At 57.9% G+C, this 17,727-nt stretch overlaps 4 protein-coding genes across 4 annotated transcripts; 2 read left to right on the top strand and 2 right to left on the bottom strand.

Moving 5' to 3' along the window:
- Positions 1-237: 237 nt before the first annotated feature.
- C8A04DRAFT_37253 (Alpha/Beta hydrolase protein) lies at positions 238-1,544 on the bottom strand (the record flags this gene model as incomplete). The annotated part of the gene is made up of 2 exons (XM_062783816.1): positions 238-357; positions 453-1,544. 2 exons carry the CDS (start codon positions 1,542-1,544, stop codon positions 238-240), a joined length of 1,212 nt encoding a protein of 403 aa, XP_062637007.1.
- A 1,558-nt stretch (positions 1,545-3,102) lies between these two features.
- C8A04DRAFT_12189 (PKS01 highly reducing polyketide synthase) lies at positions 3,103-10,935 on the top strand (the record flags this gene model as incomplete). Its single annotated transcript, XM_062777242.1, has 6 exons — positions 3,103-3,217; positions 3,291-4,099; positions 4,163-4,273; positions 4,346-7,413; positions 7,458-8,765; positions 8,847-10,935. The coding sequence occupies 6 exons, from the start codon at positions 3,103-3,105 to the stop codon at positions 10,933-10,935; spliced, it is 7,500 nt and encodes a 2,499-aa protein (XP_062637006.1).
- Positions 10,936-11,278: 343 nt separating this feature from the next.
- On the top strand, positions 11,279-12,715 carry C8A04DRAFT_12201 (uncharacterized protein; the record flags this gene model as incomplete). Its single annotated transcript, XM_062777249.1, has 2 exons — positions 11,279-12,327; positions 12,382-12,715. 2 exons carry the CDS (start codon positions 11,279-11,281, stop codon positions 12,713-12,715), a joined length of 1,383 nt encoding a protein of 460 aa, XP_062637005.1.
- Positions 12,716-13,184: 469 nt separating this feature from the next.
- On the bottom strand, positions 13,185-14,258 carry C8A04DRAFT_37250 (uncharacterized protein; the record flags this gene model as incomplete). The annotated part of the gene is made up of 1 exon (XM_062783815.1): positions 13,185-14,258. One exon carries the CDS (start codon positions 14,256-14,258, stop codon positions 13,185-13,187), a length of 1,074 nt encoding a protein of 357 aa, XP_062637004.1.
- Positions 14,259-17,727: the final 3,469 nt, after the last annotated feature.

Raw genomic sequence — 17,727 nt, 5'->3', positions numbered from 1 at the left:
TAATTAATATGTAATTACGAGATACGTCAAGGAAAGAATGGCCCGGGCAGTTGCCCTTGCTGGGATATTAACCCACAGCTGATCATTCGTGCGTTGCAATCTCTGTTAGTTAATAAATTAAAAATTCTAGGCTAGCGACGCTCAACCGCCCGCGGCCCAGCTACTTAACAGCAAACTAAACAAGTATATCTAGGTGGTATTCAAACTCTTTGCTCGCATCCACTAAATTCTGGGAATTCAATTCACTGTGACCCCCACCTCGCAATCGCTCTTTTGATTGCTTTTCCAGCTGTTCCGCCACTCCGCTTCACCCTCCGGATGAACTACATCACTTAACAAACTTCCAAGCCTCTCGGCCTGTTACCACGGGAGTCAGTTTGAATTCCAGGACACGACAACGATAATTATCAAGAGCTTGGAGATCGGCGTCGGGCAAGTAAACATAAACTCACGTTTGGTGGATGTACAATATTGAAATGGTGGCAGCGCACCCTCGCTATGGCCATCTTTGCCCCCGGGAACAGCTTCTCCCAGCCGTTGGGCCCGAAGTCAGCCTGCGACCGTAGTAACAGCAGCCGGGTGACCTTGACGCTTGAGTCCAACCCAGCAGCCTCAGCTTGCGCCTCGCTGATGAGAGGCTCCGACGCCCAGATGAGGAACACTTCGGGCATCGGGCCCTCACCCTTCTTCAGCGGAATCGGCTTGTACCGCTCCACTGCTCGGAGTGTGGAAGCAAAGTGATCAACCATCCGCTTTGGCGCTGGTTTATTGACAACACCCTTCTTTCCCTTGGTCGCGCTCTCGTCCCCCATCAACCCGCTGGAAGCCAAGTGCCGAACTACCGCAAGCGGCAGCGCTTCATAATTTGTCCGACACGGCGAATCCACCAGCACGACCCGGTCCACAATCTTGCCACGCCGCTGTAAGTGTTTCATCACCTCGTACGCGTAGTATCCACCGGCCGACCATCCGCCGAGCATATAAGGTCCACGGGGCTGGATGGCGGTAATGGCATCGACCCAGACCGCGGCGAGTTGCTCAATGCTGCATGTGTAACCAGCGGTGTCTTGAAGAAAGGGACTGTTGAGAGCGTAGAGGGTGGTGTTGGGTAGGGCTGGGAGGCGAGCATAGGCCATAGCCGCGCCACTGCCGTCGGGGAGGAGAAAGAGATTTCGGGGTTGGTGGACGTTGCCGGCTTTGAAGGCGACGGTGCCTCCCCTGCGGATCAGAACCCCGAGCGACCGAGGGTCGAAGCGTGGTTTCACCGGCAGATCGGGCGGCGGTGTCTGTGGCCTCGGCGCGAGCGCCGCAAGATACTTTAGGAGCACGCCCACGGTCTCGGAATCCTGGAAAACATCCTCTGGGAGCCGGAGGGCGGTTTCTTTCGCGATCCTGGCTATGATGGTAGGGGCTACCAGATCGTCCACACCGAGCTCAGAAAACTCAGCCTCGTCGTCTAATTCACTCAAAGGGATTTGGAGCTCCGTGGCAATCACCCCGAGAACCCTCGTGGGGATATCTTGGGCTGGCGACCTGACCGTCATAGTCGTTGAGTAGCTTGAGTTTGTTCGGTGAGCACTGACAAAGTTTTAGGAGATGTGTATTTGGGAGGGAGACAAAAAGCAAGCATGGCCGCTCCAACATTTCGATGATGAGCTGCTAGGGGTGCCGGCGGGAGTATGGGGCCATGAACCAGCCTCGAACGGCTCTCCGACATTGTTACTAAGACTTCAAGAGCTTCTCAGTCTTAGCTTCCGCCTCCCGCCGCGGCAGTGGTCTTGGCTTCCGACACTTCTTAACCCTGTGCGCATCCGCCACGCCGGGCCGTCCCGCTCGATCGATCAAGCCGAACGATCAAAGTACCACGCATGTCCTCCGATACTTCCCCTTCCCATGCACAACATACCTGCCGGCACGGTACAATGCCCAGATACTGGACCTGGGCGAAACAGATAAGCACCGAAGCGGTTCGCACAAAAACAAAACCAAAGGTCAATGCATTTGGTCCCGCCCGCGTGCCAGAGGTTCCTTGTCTCGTGCTCTCCTACTCTACATAGTGTCGTACCGCGTACGAAGATCCTTTCCTCATCTGACGAATTATCACCAAACTCCGGGACCCCCGTGACAAAATGAGTTTACTCAACAAAAGCATACGCTTCTCGGCAAGTTTTCACTATCCAACTTCCCGTCGGCTCCGGTTGCTTACGCGCGCTAGGAAATGCGGATAATTTGATGGGGGGAAGGGGGGAGGGGGTCAGACGCTGCGAGATTCATCGCCCAAACACAAAACATGCCGAGCGATTGCTTGCATTTGACGACGTGCAGGCCTGCATGCAGCAGACTATGCTGTTGGTGCTGTCCAGATTCGGGCCAAAGAACTCGGAGCCAACTCGACGACGGAAAGGACGGAAAGGACGGAAAAGAGCCCGCGCTGCGGAATTCGGCCCCCGTTGCAACTCAGGTTTCGATTATTCTTTCTCAAATTAAATTACCCGACAAGGACAGATACGAGCCGATGACCGGCTTCAACCCCGGGATCCGGAGCAGAACGTACCTACTTTTTCTAACCTTCGGGCGTGCCGTCGCTCGGGCCATAAACAATAGCTAGGTCCTTGAATACGGATTTCACTGCCATGAACCGGCCGGCCGGCAGGCCGGCGGACCGACCGGCGGTTGCAGACGAACGTCGTCCGGGCCCCGAGTGAGCCAGCGAGCAGTTGATGGCCGGTTAGATTGAGGACCGTGTACATTCTCGAAACTACGGGGTTTTGTGCTGCTCTGAGCGGAACTCAATAGTAATTCGCAGGGCGCAAGGCATAGTATGTAACCTTCGAGTTCATGCTCACAGTTTGTGATGGATGGGTAGATGATGCGAACGTAAAATCTTCAAACGGTCTTACGGTCATGTCGTCCTGTAAAGAATGCGCCTAGTACCCTTCCGTCTTGGTGGAATCTTATCTTTTGACATTGGGTCACTCATTCACTTACAATTACCTCTGAACTCGTCACTACCGCCTGAGCCGTTTGCAACCACCGTTTGTCCACGTCGTTTCTCAACACAAGCGCGCAAGTTCAAACAACACCTCAACGAAGACAACAACCATGGCTCAACACTCGACTGCAGACCCGGCGATAGCCATCACGGGGCTGTCGTGCCGTATGCCCGGAAACGGCAAGGACCTGGACAGTTTCTGGGAGTCCATATCTAACGGCGAGTGTAAGTTGACTTGAACCTAGTCATTCACCCCCCAAGTAAGCAGTCAAAATATGTGTGCTGAAAGACAGCTCAGCCGCCTGGTCGCCCATCCCCACCGATCGCTTTCACGCCGACTCCTTCCCCAGCAACACCGCCCGCGGCGGTCACTTTCTCTCATCCGACATCTCCCTCTTTGACGCGACCTTCTTCCACGTCTCGCGTGATGAAAGCCGGGCCATGGACCCGCAACAGCGGCTAATGCTTGAAGTCGTGTACGAAGCGCTGGAAGCCGCGGGTCAGACAATCCCGTCCCTCAAAGGGTCCCGCACAGGCGTGTACATGGGCCAGTTCACGGACGACTACCGCGACATGGTGGCGCGCGACTCGGAGACGGCGCTGCCGTACTCGATGACGGGCCTACAGCGGGCGTCGCTGTCAAATCGCGTGTCGTGGCTGTTTGACCTGCGCGGGCCGAGCTTTACGGTTGCGACGGCGTGCTCGTCGAGCTTGGTTGCGCTGCATTTGGCGTGTGAGAGTTTAAGGAGGGGAGAAATCGACATGGCGGTCGTGGGCGGATGTAATTTGATGATTGGCCCCGGCATGTTTATCTTTCAGAGTGGGCAGGGGTTCCTGTCGCCGGATGGGAAGTGCAAGACGTTTGATGCGTCGGCGGACGGGTACGGGCGCGGGGAAGGGTTTGCGGCGGTGGTGCTGCGGCGGGTGGACGATGCGGTGCGGCTGGGGGATCCGGTGCGGGCCGTGATTCGGGGGTCCGGGTCGAACCAGGACGGGCATACCAAGGGGTTTACGCTACCGAGTGCGGATGCGCAGGCGGCGTTGATCGAGGAGGTGTACCAGCGGGCGGGTCTGGGGTATGACGAGACGAGCTATGTCGAGGCCCATGTAAGACTGACTCACTGCCACTTACTACTTACCCACTGCATCATCCTCTTCTGACGCTCTTAGGGCACCGGGACCAAAGCAGGCGACGCCGAGGAGATATCCGCCCTGTCGAGGACCATCGGCTCGGGCTGCACAGCCAAGCGCAAGCTCATCGTAGGCTCTGTCAAGACCAACGTAAGTCAACCGACGCTTGAACCTTGGTATCCACATCATAATTACATTGGTATCTGATGATGTACTCGTCAGATCGGCCACCTCGAAGCAGCCGCCGGCCTCGCAGCCGTGGTCAAAGCCGTCCTGATGCTCGAAAAGGGGCTGATCCCACCCAACATCAACCTGCTGACGCGCAACCCGGCGCTGAAGCTGAACGAGCGGCACATCCAGGTGCCGTTGCATGTGACGCCGTGGCGGGGGACGGAGAGCGGCTTGCGCAGGGTTAGTATCAACTCGTTTGGCTATGGCGGGTCGAATGCGCATGCGATTTTGGATGATGCGGCGAGTTATCTGGGGGAGATTGGCAATGGTGTCAATGGTGTTAACGGGGTCAACGGCACGAATGGTGTGAATGGCACGAACGGTGTGCACAGTACAAATGGGGCCAACGGGGTCAACGGGGTTAGCAAGGCCAACGGCATCAGCAAAGCCAATGGAATCAAGCCCCATGGCACTGACGCCAACCCCCTCCTCGTCTTTCCTCTCAGCGCCCAAGACAAAGACGGCATCGCCCGCGTCTCAGCATCTCTCCACGCCCACCTCGAGAAACACAAACAAACCAGCACCGCAAACGAGGAAGCCACCTACCTGCACAACCTCGCCTACACCCTCTCGACACGCCGTTCCCCCTTACAATGGAAGACCTTCCGCACAGCCTCCACGATCAACGAGCTGATCGCCGCTCTCTCCCCATCCACCGCAACCCCAGGACCAACCCCCCGTCTCTCCTCCCGTGCCCCCCGTCCAGCCTTTGTCTTCACAGGCCAAGGTGCGCAGTACCCAGCCATGGGCGCGGCTCTACTAGCCACCCAACCCGTCTTCCGCGCCAGCGTCGAGGCAGCAGACGAATACATCCGCACGCAGCTCGGCAGCCCCTGGTCCGCCATCACCGAACTGTCCACTCCCAAATCCCAATCCCCCCTACCCGCCGCCGCACTCGCCCAGCCGCTCTGCACCATCCTCCAAATTGCCCTGCTCGACCTGCTCGCGTCCTGGTCTGTCCACCCGCACGCCGTGGTCGGCCACTCCAGCGGTGAGATGGCAGCCGCCTACTGCGCCGGGGCGATCACCCGCGAAGAGGCCTGGAAGATTGCTTACTGCCGCGGTGTGGCGGCCGCGCGATTGCGTGAGGTCGGGACGCGAGGCGAGGGAGCGATGATGGCGGTGGGTGCGTCGCCGGGGGACGTGAATGGTTGGATTCGGGAGGCTGGGTTGGCAGGGCAGGTGTGTGTGGCGTGTGAGAACTCGCCGGTGAGTGTCACGGTGTCGGGGGATAAGGCGGCTGTGGAGAGGCTGGAGACGGAGGTGTTGAAGGAGAAGGGGGTGTTTGCCAGGCGGTTGAGGGTCGATGTGGCGTATCACTCGCCGCATATGCAGGCTGTGGCTAGGGAGTATCTCGCAGCTATTGCGGATGTGGCGCCAGGGCGGAGGACGACAAAGCGGCGCGGCAAGGGTGAAAAGGAGAAGGAAACTGGACTTCGGCCGGACTGTGTCATGTACTCGAGCGTGACCGGCCGCAGGGTGCGCGACGCGACGGAGCTGGGCGCGGCGTACTGGGTGCGCAACCTCATCTCGCCCGTCAAGTTCTCGACCGCCGTGCAGGTCCTCTCGGAAGCCAAAAACAGCGATGGAGAAGGGATCGACGTCTTTGTGGAAATCGGCCCGCACCCTGCTCTCCAAGGCCCAACCAGCCAAAGCCTGCAAGCCGTGGGCATATCCGAGGTGCAGTACCACGCACCCCTACGCCGTGACCGCGACGGCCGAGAAACGGCCCTCGAGCTCGCAGGCACGCTTTTCGCCATGGGCTACCCGGTCGATTTCCGCGCGGTCAACCAGACCCCAAGCCACCCGAAGACCCTGATCGACCTGCCGGCCTACCCCTGGGACCACTCCCGCAGCCACTGGGCCGAATCACGCGTCGCGCGCGAGTACCGCCTCCGCGAGCCGCTGCCCAGCAGCTTGCTCGGCGCGCTCTCGCCCAAGATTGTCGCTGGCGAGCACACCTGGCGCGGCCACCTCAGCTTGACGGAGCACCCGTGGATTGCGGACCACAAGATCCACGACACTATCTTGTTCCCCGCGGCTGGGTTCATCGCCATGGCTGCCGAGGCTGCTTTGCTGAGCTCTCCTGCTGTTGCGGCCGGCCGCGAGGTGTCCAAGTTCCGGCTACGGGATATCCACTTGACCGCGCCGCTGGTGCTGAAAGAAGACGGCCCGGCCACCGAGTACTCGCTGCGTCTGCGGCCGCATCTGACAACCATCAAGGCCACATCAGCCGAATGGATCGAGTTTTCCATCTCCAGCTCCCCAGACGGCAAAACCCTAGAAAGAAACTGCATCGGCCTCATCTCCCTTGAGTACCGTCCCCCCCACGGCCCCCCCTCAACCAAGCCCAACGGCAGTAACCCCCCCTCAGCCGACGACGCCCACCAAACAGCCTGGACCCGCCGCCTCACCGAAGCCAGCACCACCTGCCAAACCCCCGTCGACATCATCCCCTTTTACCAGCGCATGGCCGTCGCCGGACTCCAATACGGCCCCGTCTTCCAAAACATGACCCGCGTCCACACAGCCCCGAACGGCCGTAGCGTCGGCACAGTCGGCGTGCCGACCACCGGCCTAGGCAAAAAGGGCTCTGGAAAACCGCTCGTCGTACACCCGGCCACGCTGGACGCCGTGTTCCATGTAGCGTTCGCCGCGCTGTCTCATCATAATCATGGGCAGGGTAAGAAGCAGAAGAAGCAGCGGCCGATGCAGGCGATGGTGCCCAAGTCGATTGACGAGGTGGTGGTTGCCGCGGAGTTCCCTAACCACCCGGGGGCGGAGATCCGCGGGGTGTCGAGTGTGAAGAGGCAGGGGTTTAGTGAGATCTTGGCGGATGTGACGATGCAGGAGGAGGTTGGGGGGAGACCGGTGTTGAAGATTGTGGGGTTGTGTTGTGCGGAGTTGGCGGGTGCGCCGGTGGAGGAGGTGGGGGGTGTGCTGAGGAGTATTTGCAGTAGGCTTGTGTGGAGGCCGGTGGTGGAGAGGTTGGGTCTGGAGGAGTTGGGGGGTGTTATCCAGCGGGGGGGGTTGAGGGAGTATGGGAGGATTGGGGTCTTGTCTGAGGTGAGTATTGTTGTCGTTCTCCTTTACCCCTTTTTAGTGTTCCAGGGTTAGGGTTGAGAGCCAGACTAACAAACCAGCTCATCCACACCATCCACCATACCAATCCCCTTGCCTCCATCGTCGAGGTCTTCACCCCCTCGAAAGCTGCCCCACAGCCACTGCTTCACGCGCTCGACATTGCCGGGCCTCTCAAAACAGCCAGCTATACCCTGTACGTGCCTGACGTGCAGACCAAGGAGACTGTGGAAAGCCAAATTCCCTCGTCATCTCATGCCGTCAGCGTCAAGGTTCACACGAACCCGGAGTCCGGACTTGCCAACGGTGAGCCTGGCTCGGATCGGGATACCTTCGACCTTGTCATTGCCCCGGGCATCTCAACCTCCACAGAGTCCGATGAAGGGAATGTCCTAGAAACCGCCATAGACCTGCTCAAAGAAGGCGGCTACCTCTTCGCACTCGTCCCAGAACAAGATGACAAGACCAGCGCCCCCTCCTCAAAGACAGACCTAACATGGACCCAGCTCGACATCGGCGCGCTCCTCGGCCATCGGACCCCAGCACCCAAGGCCAACGGCGCAGCTCCCCCAACCGACGAAGTCATCCTCCTCCTACCCACCAACCCCTCATCCACAACCACAGACCTCGCCCAATCACTCTCTGTTAGCCTCCAATCCACCGGCTACTCCGTATCTTCCCACGCTTGGAACAGCAGCAACAGCAGTGACCCAGCGACATTCACCAACAAAGCCTGCATCTCCCTCGTCGAAGTAGACCGCCCTGTCCTGTCCCACCTCACCGAATCCGAGTTCACCCTTTTGCAGTCCCTGCTTTTGACAGCCAAGAAGGTTCTCTGGGTCGGTGGCTCGCCGGACAGGGATCCCGGGTATGCTGTGGTGAGTGGGCTTGCGCGGGTTGTGAGGAGTGAGGAGCCTGGGATTGTGTTTCATACGTTGCATTTGGATCTTGGTCTCTCTCCCGACTCGGAGTCTGAGAAGCGCAACGAGGGTGTTGATGGGATCAGTGGACTGGTTGAGAACGTGTTCACCCACCCCGACGGGGAGAATGAATTCCGGATTCACCACGGTCTGGTGGAGGTTAGCCGAGTAGTGGAAGATGACGGGTTGAGTGCAGAGCTACTCCACAGTCTGGGAGAGCAGGATGAGGAGTTGGAAAAGGCTACGGCGGTGGTGCGGCAAGTGCCGCTGGAGCAGGCCAACACTCCGCTGAAACTGTGCGTTCGCACCCCGGGACTGCTGGATACCCTGTGCTTTGAGCCGGATTCGCTTCCGGATGTCTCGTTGGGGGATGATGAGGTGGAGATTAAGGTTATGGCGGCGTCATTGAAGTAAGTCAAGTTCCTAACCCCTTACACAGTATCCCTTTACAAGTTTTATCATCTACCCCCTGCGCCGTCTGACAGAGCCAGCTTCCGCGACGTCATGACAGCAATGGGCCAACTCCCCAGCACCGACCTCGGCTTCGACGCCGCCGGCCTCGTCACCCGCACCGGCCCCTCCGCGTCCTCCCTCTTCGGCCCCGGCGACCGCGTAGCCACCTGCATGCCCGGCGCCTTCCGCACGCTACACCGCGCCCGCGCCGAACTAATCCAGCACATCCCCGCGGGCATGACCTTCCCCGAGGCCGCGGCCATCCCCTTGGTCCACGGCACAGCCTGGAACGCCCTGGTTCGCCTGGCCCGGGCGCGTCGGGGGCAGTCAGTCCTTGTACACGCGGCCGCGGGCGGGGTGGGCCAGGCAGCGCTGCAGATTGCGCAGCATCTTGGGTTGGAGGTGTTTGCGACGGTGGGGTCGGAGCCCAAGAGGCAGCTGCTGCGGGAGGTGTACGGGATTGCTGACGATCACATCTTCAACTCGCGGGACGCGTTGGATTTCGCGCAGGGGGTGCGGCGGATGACGCGGGGTCGCGGGGTGGATATCGTGCTGAACTCGCTGCCCGGTGAAGCCCTGCGGCAGTCGTGGTACTGCCTCGCGCCCTCGGGGACGTTCGTTGAGATTGGCGTGCGGGATATTCTAGATAATGGCCGGCTGGAGATGCGGCCGTTTGCGAGACAGGCGACGTTTACGTTTTTTGATCTCAAGATTGCCATGCTGGAGCAGCCGGATTTGATGGGGGAGATTATGCGCGGGGTGTTTGACCTCCAGCGGGAGGGGGTCACGCGGCCGGTCGGGCCGATCAAGGTGTTTCCGGCCGGGGAGGTCGAGGCGGCGTTCCGTATGATGCAGGCTGGGCAGCATGTCGGGAAGATTGTGGTGTCTTTTGAGGACGGACAGGATGTTGTGCCTGTGTGGGCTGCTAAACCGACGACACTGGCGACCCCCAACAGGCCAGAGGTTCACCTCGATCCGGAGGCCACGTATCTTCTGGCTGGCGGGTTGGGTGGGCTCGGCCGCAGCCTCGCAACAATGCTTGTCGACCACGGCGCTCGCAAGCTCTGCTTCCTCTCGCGCTCACCCGACGCCGCAACCCGCCCCGCCGCCCGCGACTTGATCGCCCAACTGGAATCCCGCGGCGCCCAGGTCCTCGTCCTACCCTGCGACGTATCCTCCGCCCCGGCCGTCTCCCACGCCGTAGACCACTGCACCACCCACCTCGGCCGCGTCGCGGGCGTCATCCAATGCGCCATGGTCCTCCGCGACAGTCTCTTCCGCAGCATGACCCACGCCGACTGGACCGAATCCACCCGGCCCAAAATCCACGGCACCTGGAACCTGCACCGCGCCCTGCCCAACGTCGATTTCTTCGTCAACCTCGCGTCGTTCACCGCCATCTTTGGCAGTCGCGGCGTCGCCAACTATGCCGCGGGGAGTACCTTCCAAGACGCCATCGCACACGTCCGAAGCGCCGAGGGAAAACACGCCGTCACGCTGGATGTGAGTATCGTTACGGATGCGGGCGTGCTGGCGGAGACGGGGATGACGCAGGCGTTGAAGGAGTTGGCGGAGTATGGGCTCAGTTCGCAGGAGGTTGCGGAGCTGGTGTGGCTTGCTATCGCGGGGGATGTGTCCCAGTCGCAGTCGCAGTCCCCGCAGATCGTCACGGGCATCGCAACGGGAGGTAGTGCCGTAACCGGCGGCCGTGACGCGCCGTGGTACCTCGACGATCCCAAATTCGCCATCATGGCCCAAACCGGCCTCCACCAGCACCTCTCCGCCACTTCTACTAGCACCCCGGGCTCAGAAGCCTCCATCCAAACCCTCCTGGCGCGGTCCCAAACCCTCGACGAAGCCACCTCCATCGTTCTCACAGCATTGGTCGACCGCGTCGCCAAAATGCTGCAGACGGACCCCTCGGAAATCGACACGACCCGGTTCCTGCACTCGTATGGGATTGACTCGCTGGTGGCGATTGAGATGGTGAATTGGGCGCTGAAGACGTGTGGCGCGGCTGGGGTCACGGTGTTTGATGTTATGGCTGCTGTGCCGATGACAGTGACGGCGGGGAGGATTGCGGGGGCTTCGGGGGTTGTGGGGGAGAGTGTGAGGAACGGGGAATAGATGTTGGATTTTGGCTTCTTTTGATAGAATACGAGTTGAGTTTTCATGAACTTGAACAAAGCCCGGGCATGTGAGATGAACCCCCTGAGTGAGAAGTCAAAGGAGAGACCAAAAAGGCAAGATGTTGATATTCTTCCTAATCTGGCTAGTGGCATAACCCCACAATTATGTAAGTTCAGTACCTGTGCACGGACCATCATGCCCCTCGGCACCCGGAATTAATTAGTGAGCATCGAATCCGACTTTCTGCAACTTTTGGATGGCTACTTTTCGGACAACCCCATGGTTCGATAAACCCACACAACCCATACACCTGGCGCTACCCAGCCAGGAGGACAAAACCATGCGACCAACACACCGAGCACTCCGGCTCGCAACAGCAACCACTTCCCGAGCTCCCCGGCTATCCCCAACCCATCTCAAAACCCGCCCCGCATTCTCATCTCCACGACCCTCACTTCAACCCTCATCTTATCAACACCGAACCTTTTCCAATTCTGTACCCCCCCACCCCCTCCCATCAGGCCTCGCCCTTCTCACAACCCGCCGCATCCTCTCCCTCACCGGCCCGGACACAGCCAAATTCCTCCAAGGCCTCATCACCGCCAACATCACCCCGGGCCACGCCACGCCCAACCCTGCGGCCGAACATATACGGACGGATGCGGGGTTTTATGCGGCGTTTTTGAATGCCCAGGGGAGGGTTTTGTATGATGTGTTCATCTACCGGGACGGACGTGATGGGCCTGGAGAACCAGGAGGTGAGGCGGGGTGGTTAATAGAAGTGGATGCTGCAGAGGCAAAGGCGTTGCAGGCGCATTTGAGACGGTATAAGTTGCGGGCGAAGGTGCAGGTGCGCTTGCTGGAGGAGGAGGAGGTGCGGGTTTGGGAGGCGTGGGATGATACCAACCACCTCAACCCAGCAGCAGCTTTTTCTCCGGAGGCGGCCTCGTCGTCGTCGTTGATAACCATCCCCGACCCCCGCGCTCCCAACCTCGGGCATCGCATCCTCACCTTTTCTTCTTCTTCCACACCCGTTCCCCTGGAATGGGAGGCAGCTCCCGAAGCGGCGTACCACCTCCGTCGGTATCTAAACGGTGTACCGGAGGGCGCGGGGGAGTTGACGCCTAGTTCGGCGCTGCCGCATGAGAGTAATTTGGATTTGATGGGCGTCACAACGGGGACGGCCGGGACGGCCGGGGGATCGGGGATAGTGGGAGGGACTACAGGAGGGGCTATAGATTTCCGCAAGGGCTGCTACGTCGGCCAGGAACTGACTATTCGCACGGAACATCGCGGGGTGGTAAGGAAGAGGGTACTGCCGTGTCTGTTATACCCGGATACCGCCGACTCGACACCACCCTCCCTTACTGCTGGGACGGACCTCGGAGCGTATTATCAGCCGTCCATTACCACACTCAACACCGCCATCAACGACGATGCCAGTACCGATGTAACAGCCAGCGCAATCCCCCCCAGCAGCTCAATCAAACGCCTCACCAAATCCGGTCGCAGCGCCGGTAAATGGCTCCACGGCATCGGGAATGTAGGCCTCGCGCTCTGTCGGCTGGAGACCATGACCGATGTGGTGTTGCCTGGGGAGGCGGGGACGGCGGGGTTTGTGGAGGGGGATGAGTTTTATGTTGATTTAGGGGATGGTGAGCCTGACAAGGAGGGGGTTACAAGTGGTGGGAGTGAAGGCGGGAGGGTACGGGTCAAGGCGTTTGTGCCGGGGTGGTTGAGGAGTGGGTTGGCTGGGAAGGGGGGGTCAGGGCATTAGGAGGTGTGTACCGGATGTGTGTACCGGATGTGTGTACTGGAGGTGTGTACTGGATGTGCGTGCTGGATTCGTGTACGAGTTATTGAGTGTATGAGTATGAATGAGCTTGTAGATCTATGTACAACCAACTTCGAGCCGTGAACAGAACTGGGCCGTAATTAACCCCTGAGCCATACACGTTAAACATCGCGCTACATAAAAAAAAGAACACCGGATCCTTGGCCAACTCATCCGATGGGCTAGGTCTACAACCTCTAATATCTCTATCTACCACTCCAGAATTAAATGAATTGACTTGCCCGGGGTATATCTAAAGACCATTCATTCCTCTCTCTCTCTCTATCCCATCCTGCTACACACCACCTTCTCTCTCCATATCGCGGCAGAACACACCACCAGCGCTAAACCGTAAAATGTTCTCATCCCGTCCGGTACCGTATACACTGCTCGGCGACTTAGGCCTGAGAATCTACGCAGCAGCAGCCCTCCTCTTCTCCTCCTCCCGTTTCGCCTGAGCCGCCCGTAACCGAGCCAGCGTTGACGCAAACTTGTCACTCGCTTTGGGTGCGCCTGATGTTTCTGCTGCTCCTGTTTCTCCCGCTCCCGTTTCCGATTCTGTTGATACCGTAGTCGTCGTCTTCGTCGTCGTCGTCTTCTCACCAGGCGCAGACACCCTATCTTCGTCAGCCTGTGGTTCTGCGTGCGCTGCGGAAGGGTGATGGGAGTTATGTGTGTGTGTGGTCTCGTGCGCCAGGTGTGGTTGTGCCTGTGCCTGCGGTGACCCCTTTCTCGTCTTCTTCTCTGCCCTGCGCTCCTCCTTGCGCTGCTGTTTCTCTGCCTTGCGCTGCTGCGATTCTCGCAGCCGTTTCTCGAGGTCTGCGATGCGCGAGTCGTAGTCTTGTTCGCCCGGCGTTGGGCCGTCGTCTGGTATTTGTGTTTGTTTTTGTGTTTGTTTTTGTATTTGTGTTTGTGTCGTATCTGCCGTGGCATCAGGTTTTGGCGGTGGTACTGCCGCCTCCCTCGCAGCAGCACCAGCAGCAGCAGCACTCCTCTCCCCCGCCAACCGTTCCCTAACCTCTGCCTCCTCCCTTTTCTTTCTCATCTCCTCCATCTTCGCCCGTCCCCTCGCCGCCATCGCCCTCCTCTCCATATCCTGCGCCTCCGGCCCCACCGCGCCCCCCTCCATCCTCACCCTCTTCGCCGCCTCCGCCTCCCTCCGTTCCAAATCCTCCACCAACCGTCTCCTCTTCTCCGACATCTGCTCCCTCTCCACTCTCTTCTGCAGCAGCGCGCGCATGCCATTGTCATACACCGCGCGCGCCTCGGCGGTGGTGAGTACATCGCGCGCTCGTTCGAGGCGCTCGTATAGTTGCGGATCGTACGCGTCGCCGGCTTTGTCCGGGTGCGCGGTGAGGGCTTTGCGTCGGAAGGCGCGGCGGATGTCGGATGAGGAGGCGGTGGCGTCGGTGCCGAGGATCGAGAAGAGGTCGTCGCCGCGGGAGGCGGCGTCTTGCGCGTAGGTGAGGAGGTCTTGGTCGGCCATTTTGGGGATGGTTTGTGGGAGGGTGGTTTGTGTGGGGGAGTTGGTTGGTGGGAGATGGGGGATGGAGAAGTGGGAGTTGAGGTTGAGGTTTTGAGTTGAGATGGGATGGTCGAGATCAAATGTTTTGGGGCGTCGGGGAATTAAATTAGAGTACGCTAGCCGCTTTGGGCAATGACGTCGATAACATTTTCCTACACTACACACACATACTTCTTTCGCATTTTGGCCCTCCAATCTGAATTACTGAAGAGCAGATTCAAGAAAATGGTGTAGGAATAACTCAATTTACTGAAATTACCTTCCTCGTTTACATCCGGTTGTCCCAACCGGCGATTGCCGACTTTCAACCCTTCACCATATATCCATGTTCCAGAAACCGCAACTTAAACGTTCCCAAGTCAGTAGGATCATATCAATAGCTGCTTCGCTGTCTGCCGGCTCTTGTACGGTGCACCCCTCTTGCCTATTTTGGTGCATTTTTGGATTTGCAGGCTTACCCCTTGGTCTTTGGCTTCCCCCACCAAAAGCATGTCGTGCCCTGTCTTTCTTGTCCACACTCACCCCCTCAGCCCCGGCCTCTCCATTCCTCAACATCCCCTTATCCTCCTTCACTCCCAACCCTTTTCTTCCTTCTAACCCCTTCCATCTCACCACATCCGGCTCTCTCTCACAACTGTTCATTATCCTCATCATTGGGGGGCACCCGCCTCCTTTCTTCCTCCTCCATCAACGCCAACGGCCTGTACACCGACTCAAACATCTTCAGCAGCTCAATTCCCGAGCAATCTTCGAAGTAGGTGTTTCGGAAACTCCCCGGCCAGATTACTTGTAATTATGCTCTTACAGCAAACCTTACAGCAAACCACCCGGCAGCGAAGGTACTCAATTAGTAACTAAACTCCATTTCACCCCATTTATTGTTTGGTGAGTTATCTTTTTCTCGTTGTTAATTGTGGAATTTTCCCCCTCGTCAATGGGGTTATCTATCTCATGGGGAATAGCGTTGTCAACGGCGTTGTCGGTTGTCATTCTCAATCGCGGTCAATCCCTTCGTCAACCCTTCCGCCAACCTCGTCGTCAACCTCGTCGTCAACCTCGTCGTCAACCTCGTCGTCAACCTCGTCGTCAATCACATCGGAAATTCTGTGAATCCCTTGTTCAATCACGTTCTCAATCACATTGTCAATAACCTTGTCCATCCCACCCCGAATCATCCCCCGAAGTGACTCGGAGCCCCTCCCCCCAAGACTCCTCGGCCTTACACTCAAACTCGCTCAATACTCAAGTTTCCACCTTCGCTCTGGCTTTGTATTCTTGAACGCAAAGTTAGACACCTATGGTAAAGGGAATAAGATTACGAGCGTCCTCACTGCCACCATGTCCTCCGCGCTGGGGACTTCAACCCCGTTCTATATATTTATCAGTTATTATGTCTTGTATCGAAGCTCGTATCTCCCGCGATTCTCGAGTACCTACCTTATTGTTACACATCCTACGTACCACGTTAGCATTAGAAACCAACAATACAGACCTATGACCGAACTCACTTGATTGATTGGTTTCTGCGGCGTGGAAAATATAGCGTGTCAGTGGAAAGCTTGAGCTATTTTGGGTACCACGGGTCCTACCAACTTTGTGAAGGCTGTTTGAAGAGGTAAACGAGTAGTTAGCGTTTACCCAGCGGTGCGGGTAACGGGTAGAAGGACACTTGCAAATTTGCTAGATTGAGTGAGGAACGTTAGTATAGTATAATTAACAAACAGTCAATAGTTATGTGGCACTCGAATGGCACCGATGCGGGGTCACTTCATACCGGTTTCAATGTGTGTTGGCGAGGCTGGGGAGGAAAGGAAAAGAAGAGTTTCCGAGGCCCTCCATAGTTGGGCGCCAAGGAGGGAGCCACTTCAAGTTGTACCTTCGCACTTTCCCGCTGTCAAAACATGACAAGTTTTCACTGATATGCCTGTCTGGAAAGCCGCACTCAGTCCGGCTGCGGATTGAAGATGCAATCAATTGGGAAGGAACCACCGTTCTGAGGGGGTATCAAATAATTAATGATTCCAGCTTCTTCACCTCTTTTTCGATCATACGTTGGACTTTATCAAATCTATTTAGTAGTAATGGATCATTCTATAGCGTCTTCTAGTTCAGTCCGAAAGGACGATGCCATCGTTTCTAACGTGATTAAATTGTTGACGAGCGATGATAGGTATAATGGACTTTCGGGTCTGACCAGGCCCGTTGCTATGCGGAATGATAGTCTTGTAGCTGTTTAGTTTGAGGTGCCATTTGACTGGTCGGAGTTTACCTATTGCACGTCCTCGCTTCGCGGGGGGTCGGTTCCTGATTCCTTGTTGATGGAAGACGGGCCGGCCGGGCGGCGAAGTCGGCCTCTGCAACCTCCACGTGGTGCCGCCTGGGAACCTGGTCTTCAATGTGACCAGAGCCAGTGCAGAGACGCAGCATGGCGGCTTCATCCACTTTAGAATTTGAATTTCGCATTTGTAAGTAGTGTACCTAGCCCAAGCTTAGAGTTGGCGGCACAATAGTCCACTCATAGGAGAGTACAAACAACTAAACCCCAACGTTTACCCAGGAAAATCCCTCAGCCACGGAGCTGGCCCAGCATTCCTCCCAACTATCCCAAAAAGGGGGGCCGTCGGTTGGGCGGGAGCGCCTTTGCTTGGTTTTTGGACGCGGTCCAGTTTCTCAACAGCTGAAAAGGATTGGCCTTATGCCCCCACATTCGAGACGGCTGGGATCTGGTTATTATCCAAGGTACTCGCAAGCAAGAATCCCATACTCGACCCAACCGGAATCCCGACAGTTATGCCAATCATTTTCGTTGTAGTCCCACCTATTATCCATCTCATCCGTGAGCCGCTCCACAAATGCTTCCGCGCCACAGCGCCTGCAGCAGTCATCCTTTGTCGGAAGCTCACAACCGGCATCCCACATTAGGCCATGATCCTGTTGGTCGATTGGCACGGGTCGGGCCGACAAACGGGTTCCAGATGACCCATCGAGCCATCTCATTCAGCCCCGCCACTCGGCGGCACCTCCTTCCTATCACGCCGCCATATGCCAGGGAAAGCCTCGAGGGCTCGCCGCCTCATCGCCCACTGCCGGCAGCTCTGGCCGTCGCGCTGACAACCCCCTAACCTCCAACTGCCCAACCCGCCTGGTTTCGAGCCAGCAGCGGCGTTGCAGTCTCAGGCACCGGAACCGCCGCGTCAGTCACGGTCTCCCTGTTGGACGGCCCGTGTGTGGCCTCTGGGCACTTATTATTAGCATCCATCCTCCCGCTGCGCGGAAACTGTCCATTTAAGGCAGGCAGGCACACGAGGGAACCTGATACGTAACTCGTAGCCCCTCGGGCTACCCTGGGCCTCTGTACCGCGTTGGAAAGTCCTAGCCTGGGCGAGTTAGCTACGAGGGCCTTTCAAGAGACGCGTACGCTGGCCTAGTG

The sequence above is a fragment of the Dichotomopilus funicola genome (genome assembly GCF_033296635.1).
Source record: "Dichotomopilus funicola strain CBS 141.50 unplaced genomic scaffold C8A04scaffold_31, whole genome shotgun sequence".
NCBI lineage: Eukaryota > Fungi > Ascomycota > Sordariomycetes > Sordariales > Chaetomiaceae > Dichotomopilus > Dichotomopilus funicola.
The sequence above is the reverse complement of the archived record's forward strand: the minus strand, read 5'-3'. Positions and strand labels throughout refer to the sequence as shown.